We start from the raw sequence: 15,694 nt of genomic DNA, 5'->3' as shown, positions 1-15,694 counted from the left end.
TTCACAGCCGGGTCATCAAAGTAAATGGCGAATGACAAAAGCCGGTTTCTGCCTGCCCCCTTTCTCCCCCCTCCCCCCTACCAGCAGCATGTCTAGAGGAGTGGGCCCGAGGCCCCTTCTCGATCCGTCGCTGCCTCTGTGTGCACGTACTTAGCTGCCGTACGGTTTCACGTATGGCTTCGCCAACGAAATTTTGTGATACATGCTCGTAAGCCTTTATGGAGATATAATTGTGCTACATTACGTATCAGGCGATCAGGCATGGTAAGTTCCACATGTGCTACAGCAAAAAGTGTGTGTGTGTGTGTGTGTGTGTGTGCGTGCGTGTGCGTGTGTGTGTGTGTGTGTGTGTGTGTGCGTGCGTGTGCGTGCGTGTGTGTGTGTGTGTGTGTGTGTGTGTGCGTGCGTGTGCGTGCGTGTGTGTGTGTGTGTGTGTGTGTGTGTGTGTGTGTGTGTGAATAGAGCGCAGCTCTATTCGTATTTTCATGAGAATGCGACGTACTCGTATTTTTTTGCGTCATGCGACGCACTTGACGCAAGCGTGTGTCTTTTATACATGACTCATCGAAGGTTCCAGTGTAATCGCTGGTGCCCGCGTGGCTTCCAAAAGTAATACATGATTCGCGTCACGCATGCAACTAGATCACAAATATTATGGCGCCGTCTCGTATGCTCTCTTGCGGCATTCTGCTTTTCTCCTAACCCTTTTGGCCATACTCTCCTCCTCCACTTTCCATCTCATGCTTTCACTGTATACTCCTCCTCCCCTTTCCTTTAATATTTCACTGTGCTCGCTCACTCGGTTACGAGGGACGACGCCGACGCTCTCCGCAGGAACGGGCGCCTAAAAGAGCTGCGCTCTAAAACCGGGTCGCGCCGTCTCCGTGATTTGGTGAGTCCGCTACGCTCAAAGTAGATCGCATGCGGTGGCGCTAATTTTACAGGAGACGCGGTAATAAAGCAGCCAAGCTGTTGGGTAGAGTGCGCATACAGGCATTCGCGTATATATGAACGGGATGGCGCTGACCTCAACGCTCGCGTCAGCGTCTTTAGCTCACGCAAAAACGAGCAGAGCGTAGCTGTTCGCTTGTAGGGGCGCTAACATTAGTGTCGAATCGAGACTCCTCAATCTAGCGCCGTCCAACTAACCAGGTCCTGTATTTGCAACAGTCATTCGGCTGCGATGCCTGTATCAACAGGCGTATAAGTTGGTGCATGGGGGCCAAGAGATGTCGCGAGAAATTTCTCACCGATGGAAGACTGAAATAAAACTAATACATTAACCGCGCTTAGCGAGTCACGCCTAAAACTCTGTTGCAAGGTCATCGAGGCAAGCTTTTCCGGGGATTACGTGGAATGAAATTTGCGGGTCGACGGGATATCGACATGATATGTTAGAGGAGTGCGATTGCTGGGGTACCACGAAGGCCGTGAGGGTGAAGTGGAGGGTGAAGTGGAGGTGGAGGTGACGCAGGTGTCGTATAAGACACATGTTTGACTTGCGGCATCGAAAAGCGAGTTGATTACTGCAGTATAGTTGACTATAGTCGTCATGAGTCAGCCACTTTATATCCGCGGCGTAGAACTTGTTTTCTACAACACTGCTTCATGGCAGGTCATTCTCTTAAGCTCCGTCATCGAAGCGTGCACTTATTTAGCGGATTTTTGCCAGGTTACTCTTTCTGAGACTACGAAACGATATGGCATATCAGTAATGGCTGAACTTTGCTGGAACAACCATGTCGAAGGCCAACTTTTCTCCTTATGCAAACTAGAAGTGAGGCGTGCAGACAGGACACAAGAGTAGAGAAGTGAACAACACGAACGCCGACTATCAACTGAAGGGAGCACTGAGGCGAAAAATGAAAGAAGACACAAAACTCATCTGCGCATGCTCAGGAATGGTAACACCACGTGTCAATCGGGTACACGTGCTGGTCTACGTGAGAGATAACTGTTAAGGCACTTAATCTCTTCCTTATGTAAAGTAATCGAAGGCTGACTCACGCACGCACTTCCACCATTATAGATATGCCAAGCCTCTACCATAAGACGCGTATCTTCATTCTTATGCCTGTACAGTATCGCGCATTCATCTAACTTTGGCTTGCAGTTACAATCTCGGCAATGTAGCGAAAGATTAGAAGGCGATCCACCGGTTAACGACCTTTTATGCTCCATTAGCCTCTGATTGATACACCGTCCCATTTGCCCTACGTAGAACTGGCCACAGCTAAGGGGAATTTGATATACCACACCCATACGACATTCTGTAAAACTGTTGTGATTATTGTGCTTCACTGGACAAATATCTGTTCGTTTTTTGCCTTTAACCCACTCCTTTTTATTCTGTACGGCAGCGCATATCTTACCTAGCTTATTGGGAGCAGTGAAAGCAACATTAACATCATATCTACTAGCAACTTTTTTAAGCCTGTGCGACACTGAATGAATATACGGAATAGCCACTACTCTTTTTTTGCGATTACTGCTTTCTGTGATTACGTCTGTGATTTCTGTGATTACTTTTCTCTACTGCCAACGGACTGAGCCAACTTTGGTAAGCATGCTGCGCAAATCCATTGTCTTGACACTCATGCGTTTAAGAACATGGCCCTGCATATCAAATGTAGAGACAATAGCGGCCTTAGCTTTGGTATGAATTCTATTATAAAGCAGGAGAGTAATCCACCTTTCTTATCTGAAGGCACCACACTGAGGTGGTTGTGCGTAATATAAGCCGCCTACCATCCTTCACAGGCACGCCTAGTTTACGTTCTTCTCGTCCCTGTTTCATTCCTGCGCTGTGAATTTGCACCACAAATCCCCAACCATAGCCCGGTCACCTACTCTGACGGTCAGTTTGGCAGAAGCGACTGCCACACCAACTCCGTTAAATCGAGAATAAATCGCGACGACACATTTTCGCAGCTTCTCCATGTTGCATGCGACTTGATCGCAATCCGCATTAACGAGTCGTATACAGTATACTAATGGGCGGCCACTCACGTGCATCCAGGTTGTCCAGCGCGTTGGCCACGCCGTCCAGGGATTCGAAGAAGTGGTCATTGTAGACGCTCTCTGTGTCTGGACCGACCCTGTCCTCGTGAACCTCGATGTTGATTTCTGGATTCATTCGGGCCACAGCTTCCGCGGCGGTGGCTGACTTCATGCGCTGCGTTGAGACGTACGAGAAAAAAAAAAGAAAGATAAGCTAAAAGCAAGCTGGACAGTTAGCGCCTGCACAGCAGGCGAGGCATAATGCAAAAGTAACAACATATAGAATAAGACATTTTCATCCGTGGTACCGGCCCGTCATTCACTTTATACGTAACAACCTCACGATCACGGCGTTCGCTTTTCTTTAACTTTTGCTGCGTATATCTCTGCATGTTGCTTTACCTGTAGTGTTGTGTACTTATCGATTTTTTTTCGTATAAGCAAAGTGCAATAACTACCATCTGGGCCCTTCGTCGCTATGGCTAGTCACGGCAGCATGGACGTAAATCCGGCAAAATAACTGCGAACTACAAAACACACACAACATGAAGTGTAACCATCTTTCATACATGCTAAAATGCACATATATACATGATTACACACACATGATATCATTATATTATTATATGACATGATTATGGCATGATTGCTCACATAGATGGTTAATATAATAACAATAATAATATAATAATTATAATACATAATATAATATATATAATTGTAATATTATATAATGATAATAACTATAAACTAATGCACACGCATACACTCAAGAACAAGCGACAACGGATAGATGTATGTGAAGTTCGAACATGTTTTTACGTCTGTGTGTTACGTTATATTAGCAGCTTTATATGTTGCGGACCAAGCTGTATTAAACGGCATGCAGTGAAATAAATAATGTGAAGCGTGCGAAAGCAGTACTTAATAAAAATACTGCAAGAACGCGCCTGTTGTGCCAGAAACGCATCATAAGAACAGTAGCTGGGGCCCCGTTCCAATTTTCCTACAGAAAATAAACACACGCACACACACACACACACACACACACACACACACACACACACACACACACACACACACACACACACACACACACACACACACACACACACACACACACACACACACACACACACACACACACACACACACACACACACACACACACACACACACACACACACACACACACACACGCACGCACGCACGCACGCACACGCACACACACACACACACACACACATCTAAAACGCAGAAATTCTGTTATGAGACAGCCGCTGTACGAATTCGGAGAAATTTTGTTGCATTTAAGAGATAAAGTTAGATTACAACTGGTTCAGGAAGCACAATTGCAATTGATGACTTTACATGCTCTAAACAAATTGCCCACAATGGGTTAGGTTAAAAAAATATACAAGCACAAAGTTTACAGACCTATAACCCTGAACCAAGAAGAGATAGCGCAGCAGTTCTGTAAATTGCATCTGTTAAGGCATTTAAAGCGGGCAAATTTGACATATGAAATCATAGTGAAAGTGAATATGTTACATTGTTTACAAGCGCCTAGCGAAAGTCATTGTCAAAGATAGCGGTGCAGTTCAGAAATGTGAATCATGCATCTTATTTGTCCGCTTGAGTTCTTTACATTTAAACTATGGTCCTCTTACGGGGTCATTAAGACATCGTACCATCTGTTCTATGCGCTTCATGCCACAGGGCAATGGCAGGTCATACGACACTGCCTCTTCACAATCAACGAGATGGTTTCCATGTCTCTTGGAACGGCCCCACGCAGTTTTACCACACGGGACCGGTTTGCCAACCGACACTGATTGCTAAGTTTATGTGGTGCAGGAAAAAAAAAAAGAGACCACCCTCGCGTTGCAGATAAACTTAGCAAACTGCGTCGGTTGACAAACCGAAACGGATATCTCGTACGCCCCAATGGAACGAAGACGGCCTACGCACACCGATGTCATCGGACCGAAACAGGAACTGCCTGTTGAGGTTGGACCTCTCGATGACGTCCATGTCCGTGATGTGAATGCAGCCGTCGGCCGCCCCGACGCCCATCATGGCGAAGTTCTTGAGCAGCTCACAGCCGATGGCCCCGGCCCCGACCTGCGCATTTGAAGGCATCGACCCTGACGTAAGTGATTTTACTTTGCAAGTGGCACCATGGAAATCTTGCTGTTTTAGCGTGTTTTTCTCTTCATCAAACGGGATTCCGCTTTGTTCAGCAATAATAATGCACCCTAGCTGCTTATCTGCTCCTTGCTGATTGTGACGCTATTTTCTACAGTGTAGCTTTCCAAATCGTTCCTCAGTAGACTTAAAGAAGGCACTATTTAGAAAGTTATGGTGAATTAGGTGCGTTCACTATGTAAATGCCGTGTGACGCATGACCACTTTTCCAGCAATGGTTATATCCGTCCGTCTGTACGTACGTACTTCCAGAAGCGCAATTGCTTTATTGTGATTGTGTTTGTTATTGCACTTGCCTTTCCTGCTCGGGCCTATATGGTGCTGCCGTATTGCGCAAATTGAATAAATGATACTGTGCAAGCTCATTTGACAGTGACCTGCTGCCTGTGCAGTTGACAAATGCATTTCTGTCACACGGTGCGTTTGTCATCGAATACATGCACCGTGGAAGAGTAACTAATATATCAGGAAGTCGGGTAATCACTGAAGCGCGAGCTCACATTCTGTTGTGGTGTCAAAACGTGTCGTCCTATAGCACGTACTGACTTTTGATGTTTGTTCGTATCATTTTTTTTTCTATGACAACAACATCTCACTCGCCTTTGTGTTTTGCTATGATTAGAAACAATACGAAAATCGATCTAAAATAGTTCGACACAATAGCAATGGAAGCGAATTGATCTGACCTGCAGGTTAGGTGCACGAATTATTCAATGCAATGCGTTCGACAACATTTATTCGCTCGTACGAAACAAGAATTGCGGAAGTTCCCGAGCCGATTCTCACCACGAAATACGTCTGTGCCATCAGTAGGTCTTGAACTTCGGTACCGAACACACGGGCCTGCCCGGCGTACCGCGTCTGCTCCTGCAGAAGGAAACAGAGGTAACAAAAATGGAAATATAGTACGTCGTATATATGTTACACCAAACATCTCTAGATGAAAAGATCGACAGAATGAAGCAACGTGACCAACTTTCTGGTGAGTCTCTTCGACTGCGAGAGTATCGCCATGCCACGGCCTCAGGAATACTCGTACAGACGTCGCCTTTCTCAGAATCTGTGTGACGCAAACAACTCCGCAGGAATTGCTAAGCGCGAATGTTGCGCGAACGTTGCGAGATAGCTCAGTGGTTGTCGTGCGTCCACCTTCCAATCGCACATTACTGCAGGGAGATGAGTTCTATTTCCAGGTGCAGTGATAGGTGGCAGGCGATGTTTTGGTATTATTTGTCCTGTGCTGAGGACAAGGCTGAGAATCAGCAGGGGCCCAAATTAACAACGCTTTTCGTTCGTATAGGCGTTTTTTGCCATTGGTCAGCCGCCTTAATTCGCTGATACGTCCAGCACCACGATTGGCTGAAATTTTCTCTTACGAACCATTCTAGCGCTGGACGTTTTCTGTGAATACGAGTCCAGACAATGGTGGTCTGACGGCGACGTTGTACTACGACGGTGCAACGGAAGGGCCAGGCACACAGAACACCCTTTCGAGCTTTTAACTGTAGTCGTCAGTAAAAGTGAAAAAAAATATGATGATTCAACGCACATATTGAATCTGTGTGAAAGGAAGCTTTCGCGAAGCGGGTAGTTAAGCGCTCAAGGTTCACCTTGTGCGACGCGTTCAGCAGCATAACAATTACGCTCTTCGCCGGCAAACCATCAATACCGAAACGCCCACTAACGCGACCACAGACATAGACTGTCTGCGAGATCAGCCCACTTTGCTATGACACTACATCCAGGATCAGCTCATTTTACTCGGCGAGAGGCCAATCAAGGAGAGGCGTCGAACCTCAGAAAATAAGGCATAGAAAGCTGCTATTTAATAAGTGTGCGCTTGATGGGGTGTAATTATTGTACTGGGGTTACGTAAGGGCCGTTTCCTGCTTTTGTTTTGACCTGCGCAATTCCGTAGAAAACAGAGCCGGCCGCCGACACATCTGTAGGGTTAGTGCAGATAAGGCTACATGTAGGCAGATTCGTTATATGAGTGCTGTCGTTGTGTGAGTTATTCGGCAAGACGTCGACGACAACAACAACGTCGTCATCGTCGTCGTCGTCAGCACCAGCAGCAGCCATGGCCATTAAAATCCGGGAGAGCTCCCTAAGAACGGTTCGCTTCAAGAGAAAGAAAAAAAAATACAGCAAATTTGTGCGACCATGCGGAATAACAGCGCAATTTCCAGCGAAGCTGTTTCTTTCGAGCAGTTGCAATAAGAATTTCAGTTGCCTGTAATAAAGGACACACTTTATAGAAGTTGCTCGCATATTACTCACAAATTTGCAACATTTCCCCCATATAATGTTTTCGAGCATTTCTTTATGTAGCCAAGACCACGCTTCACCCTCGGACGTTTAACTTCGCAGACGAAGTCTGTCTAAAATGTAACTGAAGTGACCAACAATTTATGTGACAAATGGCAAACTATTTGGCATCCCCTCCAAAGCAATCACTCTTCAGTGTAACACAATTTTTCATCCTTCTTTGTCACGCTTCTGTGCATCGCTGGAAAGATTCCTTTGGGATGTTCCGCAGCTCCGTAGTCACACCCTCTTAATCACCTCCACGCCTTCAAAACGGTTTCCTTGATAATTCCGTTGAGCTTGGGGAACAAAATTAAGTAACAGGGGGAAAATTCAGGGGAATATAGGTTGGTAGCTTTAGGGTGGCGATGTTTCTCTTGGGCAGAAAGTGCCGGATGCTGAAGGCATTGAGACTAGGTGCATTGCCTTGATGCAGCAACCAGAATTTGTCTCGCCATAACTCCCGTCACTTCTCGCACTCTGAGCGAAGCAAACGCTGCAAAATCTATTTGTAAACTTGCTCACTCATCACCTGGCCACGTGGCATGAGCTAACTGGTGGCGATGCCTCTGACATCGAAAAACGCTAACAGCTTGACTTGGCGTTCCTTGATTCTTCGGCCTCGCGTGGATACAACGGAGGCTTCCACTGACATCTCTGGCACTTGGATTCGGGGTCGTACTAAAAAAATTCACACCTCATCACCGGTAATGACTGGAAAAAGCATCTGTCGTTCAGTTTGAAAATGGTGCGATGATATTCAGACATGCTCACGTGAAGCAAGCTCTGACCAGAATTCACCAGCCGCGACACCATCCTTGCACAGAATTTTTGCATGCCGAAATCTTCAGTGAACGCGCTCCAAATGCTGTCCTTTCGCATGTTAAACTGCTTGGCGATCATTCGAATAGTCACCTGCCGATCAGCATACAGCATGTCTTACACGGTCAACGTTATCGTCATTCCTGCTTGCTGACGGTCTCCGGCTTCTTGAGTCATCTTCCACGTCCTCGCTCACCTCTCGGAACCTTTTGTGTCACTCAAACGCAGGTGTGCGTCCTGTGACGTCATCTTCATATACCCGTCGAGGCATTTGGAGTGCTTCTGAGGGATTCTCCCAAACGAACAAGAAATTTTAGGTTACTTCGTTGCTCCTTACTCAGAGTTAGTTCCCCAGTTTTTACAGCTGACCGGATTGCAAAGACAATGGTAAAAAGAAAACCTATGATTACGAAATGTCAACGGCTCCAGAAAGCTGAAATTACAGTCACACGCTAGCAAGACATCATATTATTGGACAAAATCATAAGCTTTTTTATATTTCGCTCATAGCTCACACAGCAGACTCAGTCCTGTGACCTCGTATATGTCTCCTCTCCGCCACCCCTCCCCCCCCCCCTCCCCACGCCCAACGCCTCATTCTCGCCAAATTTGATCTCGGTGTCTGTTATAGGTATTCCACGACTACGTGCTAAAAGGTGTGCGTGATAGAACGACTCACTCAGAACTTCGCCTCCACATCAACCATAGGCTGTTCTATGTTTCAACGAAATATAGACAAAAAAGGCTCGTTTTCTTGCATTCGTGTTTGCAGCGCTGATCTGAAAAAAAGCACCTACACAGAAGGACGCATGTGGGCTGGACAAGCGCTGGACCAGTCACCACCAGCTGGATCAGACTAGTCGCCACCAGCTGGATCAGACTGGACCAGCGGACCAAACTGGTCCAGCGCTCCCCCCTCCGGTGTACTCGTTCCTTTCTGTGTGTAAGTGCTTTATAAATCGGCGCTGCAAACATGTATGCGAGATCTAGCAACCAACAAGCCCATCTCGCCACTTTGACTGACAAGTTCAGTCATTCAACGACACTATTGGAGCCTCGCATAACCCATGAATATTGGAGAAAATTGAGGGTTCAGCATTTGTTTGGAGCAATCGTAATTATTCTAGGGATGGTAAACTTTCCCCACGCAACACCTGTAACAATGTTCCGATTTCCAATAAATGTGAACTGAATGCCACGTAGAGTTCTCTACTTGGAAACATCAAGTTTAACGGCCGTATACCGCTTATCAGCACTTGCTAAAGCAATTTGTTTCGAGCACTATAAGTTATACACCCGCATTAAACATCACACGCAAGTGGGTGATAATGTTCTCTTCATTTTCGCCAGACATGATGTCGGCGACAATCACAGTTCTCCTAAGATCGCGGGCTACTTTTTTCGCAGTTCGTAAGTCACGCTTGCACAGGCGTAATTTACTGCAAATGCTGAAACTAAACCACACCATTAGACCTTTGCCTACAAATCACCATTATAGTTCGACGAAATATAAAAACTGTGACTCGTTTAGTTCACCGGGAACCCCGCGGGCACTTCGTATAACACATGAAAATATGGGGAAAATGAAGGTCGACAAGTTATTCTCAAAGCTTATAAATAATCGAGAAACGTTACAGTTTACCCTCACAATAAACTTAACATGCTTCCCATTTTAACCAACTTAGACAGAATTGTGTCCTTACACTGGGAAACAGCGGATAACGGATAACGCGGATAACGCTTTCGAGTACTTGCTGGACCTTTTTTTTTTTACGAAGGCTGTAATTCATCCACAAACTTCTAACTTCGCGTGCAAATTGTTCTTAATGTTCCCCCTATTTTCACTCAGTTTAAGCTTGGGTGACAGTTATAGTTTCCAAGGACAGAGGGCTAAATTTTGAGCCGTTCATGAAACACATACTGATAGCGCTCGATTGAAAACGTAATCTACTACAAAAACAGGAATTAGGCCACACGCTTTGAACGTTACCTACACGTCACGCATAGCCCATCCTTTAGTCTCCCTAACTATAATCCTGGTACATTGTTTACTTGACCTAAAACAGCCGGACAACTTGTGGCTTATATCTTTGTCTCGGGATATTGAGAAACAGCTGCTAACGGCAGCATGACGCTTTCGAACGCTTGCTTAAGAAATGTTTTGCACGATCTGTAGTTAACTGACGCTCTTCACACTTGGCCACATATCATTCATAAAATGCTCCCCATTCTCTCAAAATGTGGACTTTGTGGCACATGAACATTTTCCAGACCATTGAGCAGATTTTCTACGAGGTTCGCAATATATATGCTTATGAAAAAAGCAGGTTTAGCATTTTTCACGAAGCCTCTAAACCAAGACACTTCAGATTCTTCTTATACATCAGTCATAACATGCACCACATTTCCTTCAAATATAAACTCATTGAATGACCTAGTTTTCTTCTCCTTTCTTTTCTTTTGTGGGGGGGGGGGGGGCACTCTGAAAGCATGCATGTAAAATTTTCGATCACTTCTAGTCGCACTAACAGCTTCTCTCTAACGTAATGTGGAGTTGGCATCATTTAAAGTTAAGTGGACGGTTTCATAGCTACGAGTCATCTAAGCAGGCCGTAGCGCTCACCATTGCAATGGCATCCACCTCCGGAACTTCGCCCTCCTGTGGGAGGCACTCGAAGGCGTCGAAGTAAAACCACTGCTGGATCGGCGTGAACTTGCCACTGCACGCCTACAAGAAGGAAACAACCGCGTTAATAATAATAATAATAATAATAATAATAATAATAATAATAATAATAATAATAATAATAATAATAATAATAATAATAATAATAATAATAATAATAATAATAATAATAATAATAATAATAATAATAATAATAATAATAATAATAATCCTGGTTACGCCCACTGCAGGGCAAAGGCCTCTCCCATACTTCTCCAACAACCCCGGTCATGTAATAATTGTGGCCAAGTCGTGCCTGCAAACTTCTTAATCTCATCCGCCCACCTAACTTTCTGCCGCCCCCTGCTACGCTTCCCTTCCCTTGGGATCCAGTCCGTAACCCTTAATGACCATCGGTTATCTTCCCTCCTCACTACATGTCCTGCCCATGCCCATTTCTTTTTCTTGATTTCAACTAAGATGTCATTAACACGCGTTTGTTCCCTCACCCAATCTGCTCTTTTCTTATCCCTTAACGTTACACCTATCATTCTTTTTTCCATAGCTCGTTGCATCGTCCTCAATTTGAGTAGAACCCTTTTCGTAAGCCTCCAGGTTTCTGCCTCGTAGGTGAGTACTGGTACGACACAGCTATTATATACTTTTCTCTTGAGGGATAATGGCAACCTGCTGTTCATGATCTGAGAATGCCTGCCAAATGCACCCTAGCATTTGGCAGGCTGATTATTCTTCTGATTATTTCCGTCTCATGATCCGGATCCGCATTCACTACCTGTCCTAAGTAGATGTATTCCCTTACGACTTCCAGTGCCTCGCTGCCTATTGTAAATTGCTGTTCTCTTCCAAGACTGTGAAGCATTACTTTAGTTTGCTGCAGATTAATTTTTAGACCCACTCTTCTGCTTTGCCTCTCCAGGTGAGTGAGCATGCATTGCAATTGGTCCCCTGAGTTACTCAGCAAGGCAATATCATCAGCGAATCGCAAGTTACTAAGGTATTCTCCATTAACTTTTATCCCCAATTCTTCCCAATCCAGGTCTTTGAATACCTCCTGTAAACACGCTGTGAATAGCATTGGAGATATCGTATCTCCATGCCTGACGCCTTTCTTTATTGGGATTTTGTTGCTTGCTTTATGGACGACTACGGTGGCTGTGGAGCCGCTATAGATATCTTTCAGTATTTTTACATACGGCTCGTCTACACCCTGATACCGTAATGCCTCCAGGACTGCTGAGGTTTCGACAGAATCAAACGCTTTCTCGTAATCAATGAAAGCTATATATAAGGGTTGGTTATATTGCGCACATTTCTCTGTCACCTGATTGATAGTGTGAATATGATCTATTGTTGAGTAGCCTTTACGGAATCCTGCCTGGTCCTTTGCTTGACAGAAGTCTAAGGTGTTCCTGATTCTATTTACGATTACCTTAGTAAATAGTTTGTACGCAACGGACAGTAAGCTGATCGGTCTATAATTTTTCAAGTCTTTGGCGTCCCCTTTCTTATGGATTAAGATTATGTTAGCGTTCTTCCAAGATTCCGGTACGCTCGAGGTCATGAGGCATTGCGTATATAGGGTGGCCAGTTTCTCTAGAACAATCTGTCCACCATCCTTCAACAAATCTGCTGTTACCTGATCCTCCCCAGCTGCCTTCCCCCTCTGCATATCTCCCAAGGCTTTCTTTACTTCTTCCGGCGTTACCTTTGGGATTTCGAATTCGTCTAGACTATTTTCTCTTCCATTATCGTCGTGGGTGCCACTGGTGCTGTATAAATCTCTATAGAACTCCTCAGCCACTTGAACTGTCTCATCCATATTAGTAATGATATTGCCGGCTTTGTCTCTTAACGCATACATCTGATTCTTGCCAATTCCTAGTTTCTTCTTCACTGTTTTTAGGCTTCCTCCGTTCCTGAGAGCATGTTCAATCCTATCCATATTGTACTTCCTTATGTCAGCTGTCTTACGCTTGTTGATTAACTTCGAAAGTTCTGCCAGTTCTATTCTAGCTGTAGGGTTAGATGCTTTTATACATTGGCGTTTCTTGATCAGATCTTTCGTCTCCTGCGATAGTTTGCTGGTATCCTGCCTAACGGCGTTACCACCGACTTCCATTGCACACTCCTTAATGATGCCCACAAGATTGTCCTTCATTGCTAAAACACTAAGGTCCTCTTCCTGAGTTAAAGCCGAATTCCTGTTCTGTAGCTTGATCTGGAATTCCTCTATTTTCCCTCTTACCGCTAACTCATTATTCGGCTTCTTATGTACTAGTTTCTTTCGTTCCCTCCTCAGGTCTAGGCTAATTCGAGTTCTTACCATCCTGTGGTCACTGCAGCGCACCTTGCCGAGCACGTCCACATCTTGTATGATGCCAGGGTTAGCGCAGAGTATGAAGTCTATTTCATTTCTAGTCTCGCCGTTCGGGCTCCTCCACGTCCACTTTCGGCTATCCCGCTTGCGGAAGAAGGTGTTCATTATCCTCATATTATTCTGTTCCGCAAATTCTACTAATAACTCTCCCCTGCTATTCCTAGTGCCTATGCTATATTCCCCCACTGCCTTGTCTCCAGCCTGCTTCTTGCCTACCTTAGCATTAAAGTCGCCCATTAGTATAGTGTATTTTGTTTTCACTCTACCCATCGCCGATTCCACGTCTTCATAGAAGCTTTCGACTTCCTGGTCATCATGACTGGATGTAGGGGCGTAGACCTGTACAATCTTCATTTTGTACCTCTTATTAAGTTTCACAGCAAGACCTGCCACCCTCTCGTTAATGCTATAGAATTCCTGTATGTTACCAGCTATTTCCTTATTAATCAGGAATCCGACTCCTAGTTCTCGTCTCTCCGCTATGCCCCGGTAGCACAGGACGTGCCCTCTTTTTAGCACTGTATATGCTTCTTTTGGCCTCCTAACTTCACTGAGCCCTATTATATCCCATTTACTGCCCTCTAATTCCTCCAATAGCACTGCTAGACTCGCCTCACTAGATAACGTTCTAGCGTTAAACGTTGCCAGGTTCATATTCCAATGGCGGCCTGTCCGGAGCCAGTGATTCTTAGCACCCTCTGCTGCGTCGCAGTTCTGACCGCCGCCGTGGTCAGTTGCTTCGCAGCTGCTGGGGACTGAGGGCCGGGGTTTGATTGTTGTGTTCATATAGGAGGTTGTGGCCTAGTACTGCACCAGGGTGGCCAATCCTGCTCCGGTGAGGGAGTGCGTTACCGGTTCTGGTCACCGGGATCAGGCCACACTCCAGGCCTGTTTGTGCAATTTTATCAACACGCCGATCTTTTTTTCAAAAAATCCGGTGGAAAATTGCCGGCACCGGGATTCGAACCACGGACCTCTTGCACGCGAGGCGGGTGTTATACCTCTACGCCACCGCTGCACCTAACCGCGTTAATCAGAGCGTCGCAAGTCGCTGTAAAAACCATTCCGGTTGCGACATATATTGAGTGGTACGCTTTTACTTCTGTTATCGCAATTTTTCGATTAAAGTAAGCATGTCGGTTGCGACATAGTATTCGGTCCAACGTGGGACTACTGATTAGTTTTCTTTGCATGGGGGTTCCTTAACGGGGACTCCATATACACCAGCGTTTATTTATTTTTATTTTTGCATTTCACCCCCAACAAGACGCGGCCACGCCTCGGCCGGGAATCGATCCCATGACCTCGTGCTCAGCAGCAAAGTTACCGCGAAGGGTAGGAGCGAAATTGCTGGTCGGTCTGCAATATGGGTCGTCTGAAGCTTTAACAAACTTGCGTGCAACCGCTACAACGCGTGACGCAAGTCATGCTTTTGCAGCCGGGTGCCTGTTTAGAAATGCGACTGGTGCGGCCATTATGATTAGCTCTTAAAAAAAACTGTTAAAGAAAGGGGGGGGGGGGTGAGACGGGATTTCTCGACGCTAGAGAAGACAAGGCCGACGTTTATGATGGTTCAAATAGTTGGATAATTAAATGTTGATTATGTATCTCTATTCTGTCTCTTTCTGTCAATTTCTCATGTTCATTATAAATTCATTTCATATTTTCGTATTTCATGCACGAATGCGTAGACCTTTGTCTTCTTTATCATCGAGACTAGGTTGGTCCTTTCTTGTCTAGTGCACTACGGGCACGTTAAAGATCCCCGGGTGGTCAAAATTATTCCGGAGTCGGCCACTACGCTATGCCTCACAATCAAATCGTGGTTCTGAAACGTAAAACCCTAAAATTAATTCAGGTTGGCCTTTGTTTTTTTACTGGAAGTTGTTGCAAGATATTCAGACGCCAACTATGCCCAGACCATGTTACGTCAACAAAGAATACGTTTTCTTTAAAGACATGTGAAGTCGACGCGCGCGGTAACATCAGGGATACGAGTGTAAGCTATAGCGTATGCTCAGCGGACGGTTCTAGTAATAAATATTGCGCAATTCATTAACCCCGAGTGTTTACGGTTAATTATACTTACTTTTTATAATAGTCTTTGTTACTGACTACTGTTGCGTGTTCACGGCATGGAGGGGTATCATTCGATACCAATTTCACGTTCATGCGACATGTACAAGCGACCTAAGCAAGTTTCTTTAGAAGTGGTTAAAAGATAGTGTAAGGTCGCTCTAATTGTTCGTGTTCTTAAGTGTCTCAAATCGGCCACGTGCTTTGTGTACAGAGAG

The 15,694-nt window shown here is 45.3% G+C and overlaps 1 protein-coding gene across 3 annotated transcripts in view; it reads right to left on the bottom strand.

The window, feature by feature from the left end:
* The window catches only part of LOC135916878 (ubiquitin-like modifier-activating enzyme 1), a 118,530-nt gene that overhangs the window by 21,081 nt on the left and 81,755 nt on the right, over window positions 1-15,694 (bottom strand). For all 3 annotated transcript variants that reach the window (XM_065450307.1, XM_065450308.1, XM_065450309.1), the window contains 4 exons: window positions 10,961-11,065; window positions 5,995-6,075; window positions 4,972-5,124; window positions 3,010-3,175 (listed from right to left, as the gene is read on the bottom strand). In XM_065450307.1, coding sequence (XP_065306379.1) covers window positions 3,010-3,175; window positions 4,972-5,124; window positions 5,995-6,075; window positions 10,961-11,065 — 505 coding nt within the window. The remainder of the gene's footprint in view (window positions 1-3,009; window positions 3,176-4,971; window positions 5,125-5,994; window positions 6,076-10,960; window positions 11,066-15,694) is intronic.

The sequence above is a fragment of the Dermacentor albipictus genome, chromosome 3 (assembly GCF_038994185.2).
Source record: "Dermacentor albipictus isolate Rhodes 1998 colony chromosome 3, USDA_Dalb.pri_finalv2, whole genome shotgun sequence".
In the NCBI taxonomy this organism is placed as follows: domain Eukaryota; kingdom Metazoa; phylum Arthropoda; class Arachnida; order Ixodida; family Ixodidae; genus Dermacentor; species Dermacentor albipictus.
Note: the sequence above shows the minus strand (reverse complement) of the source record. Positions and strands in the feature narration are given on the sequence as shown.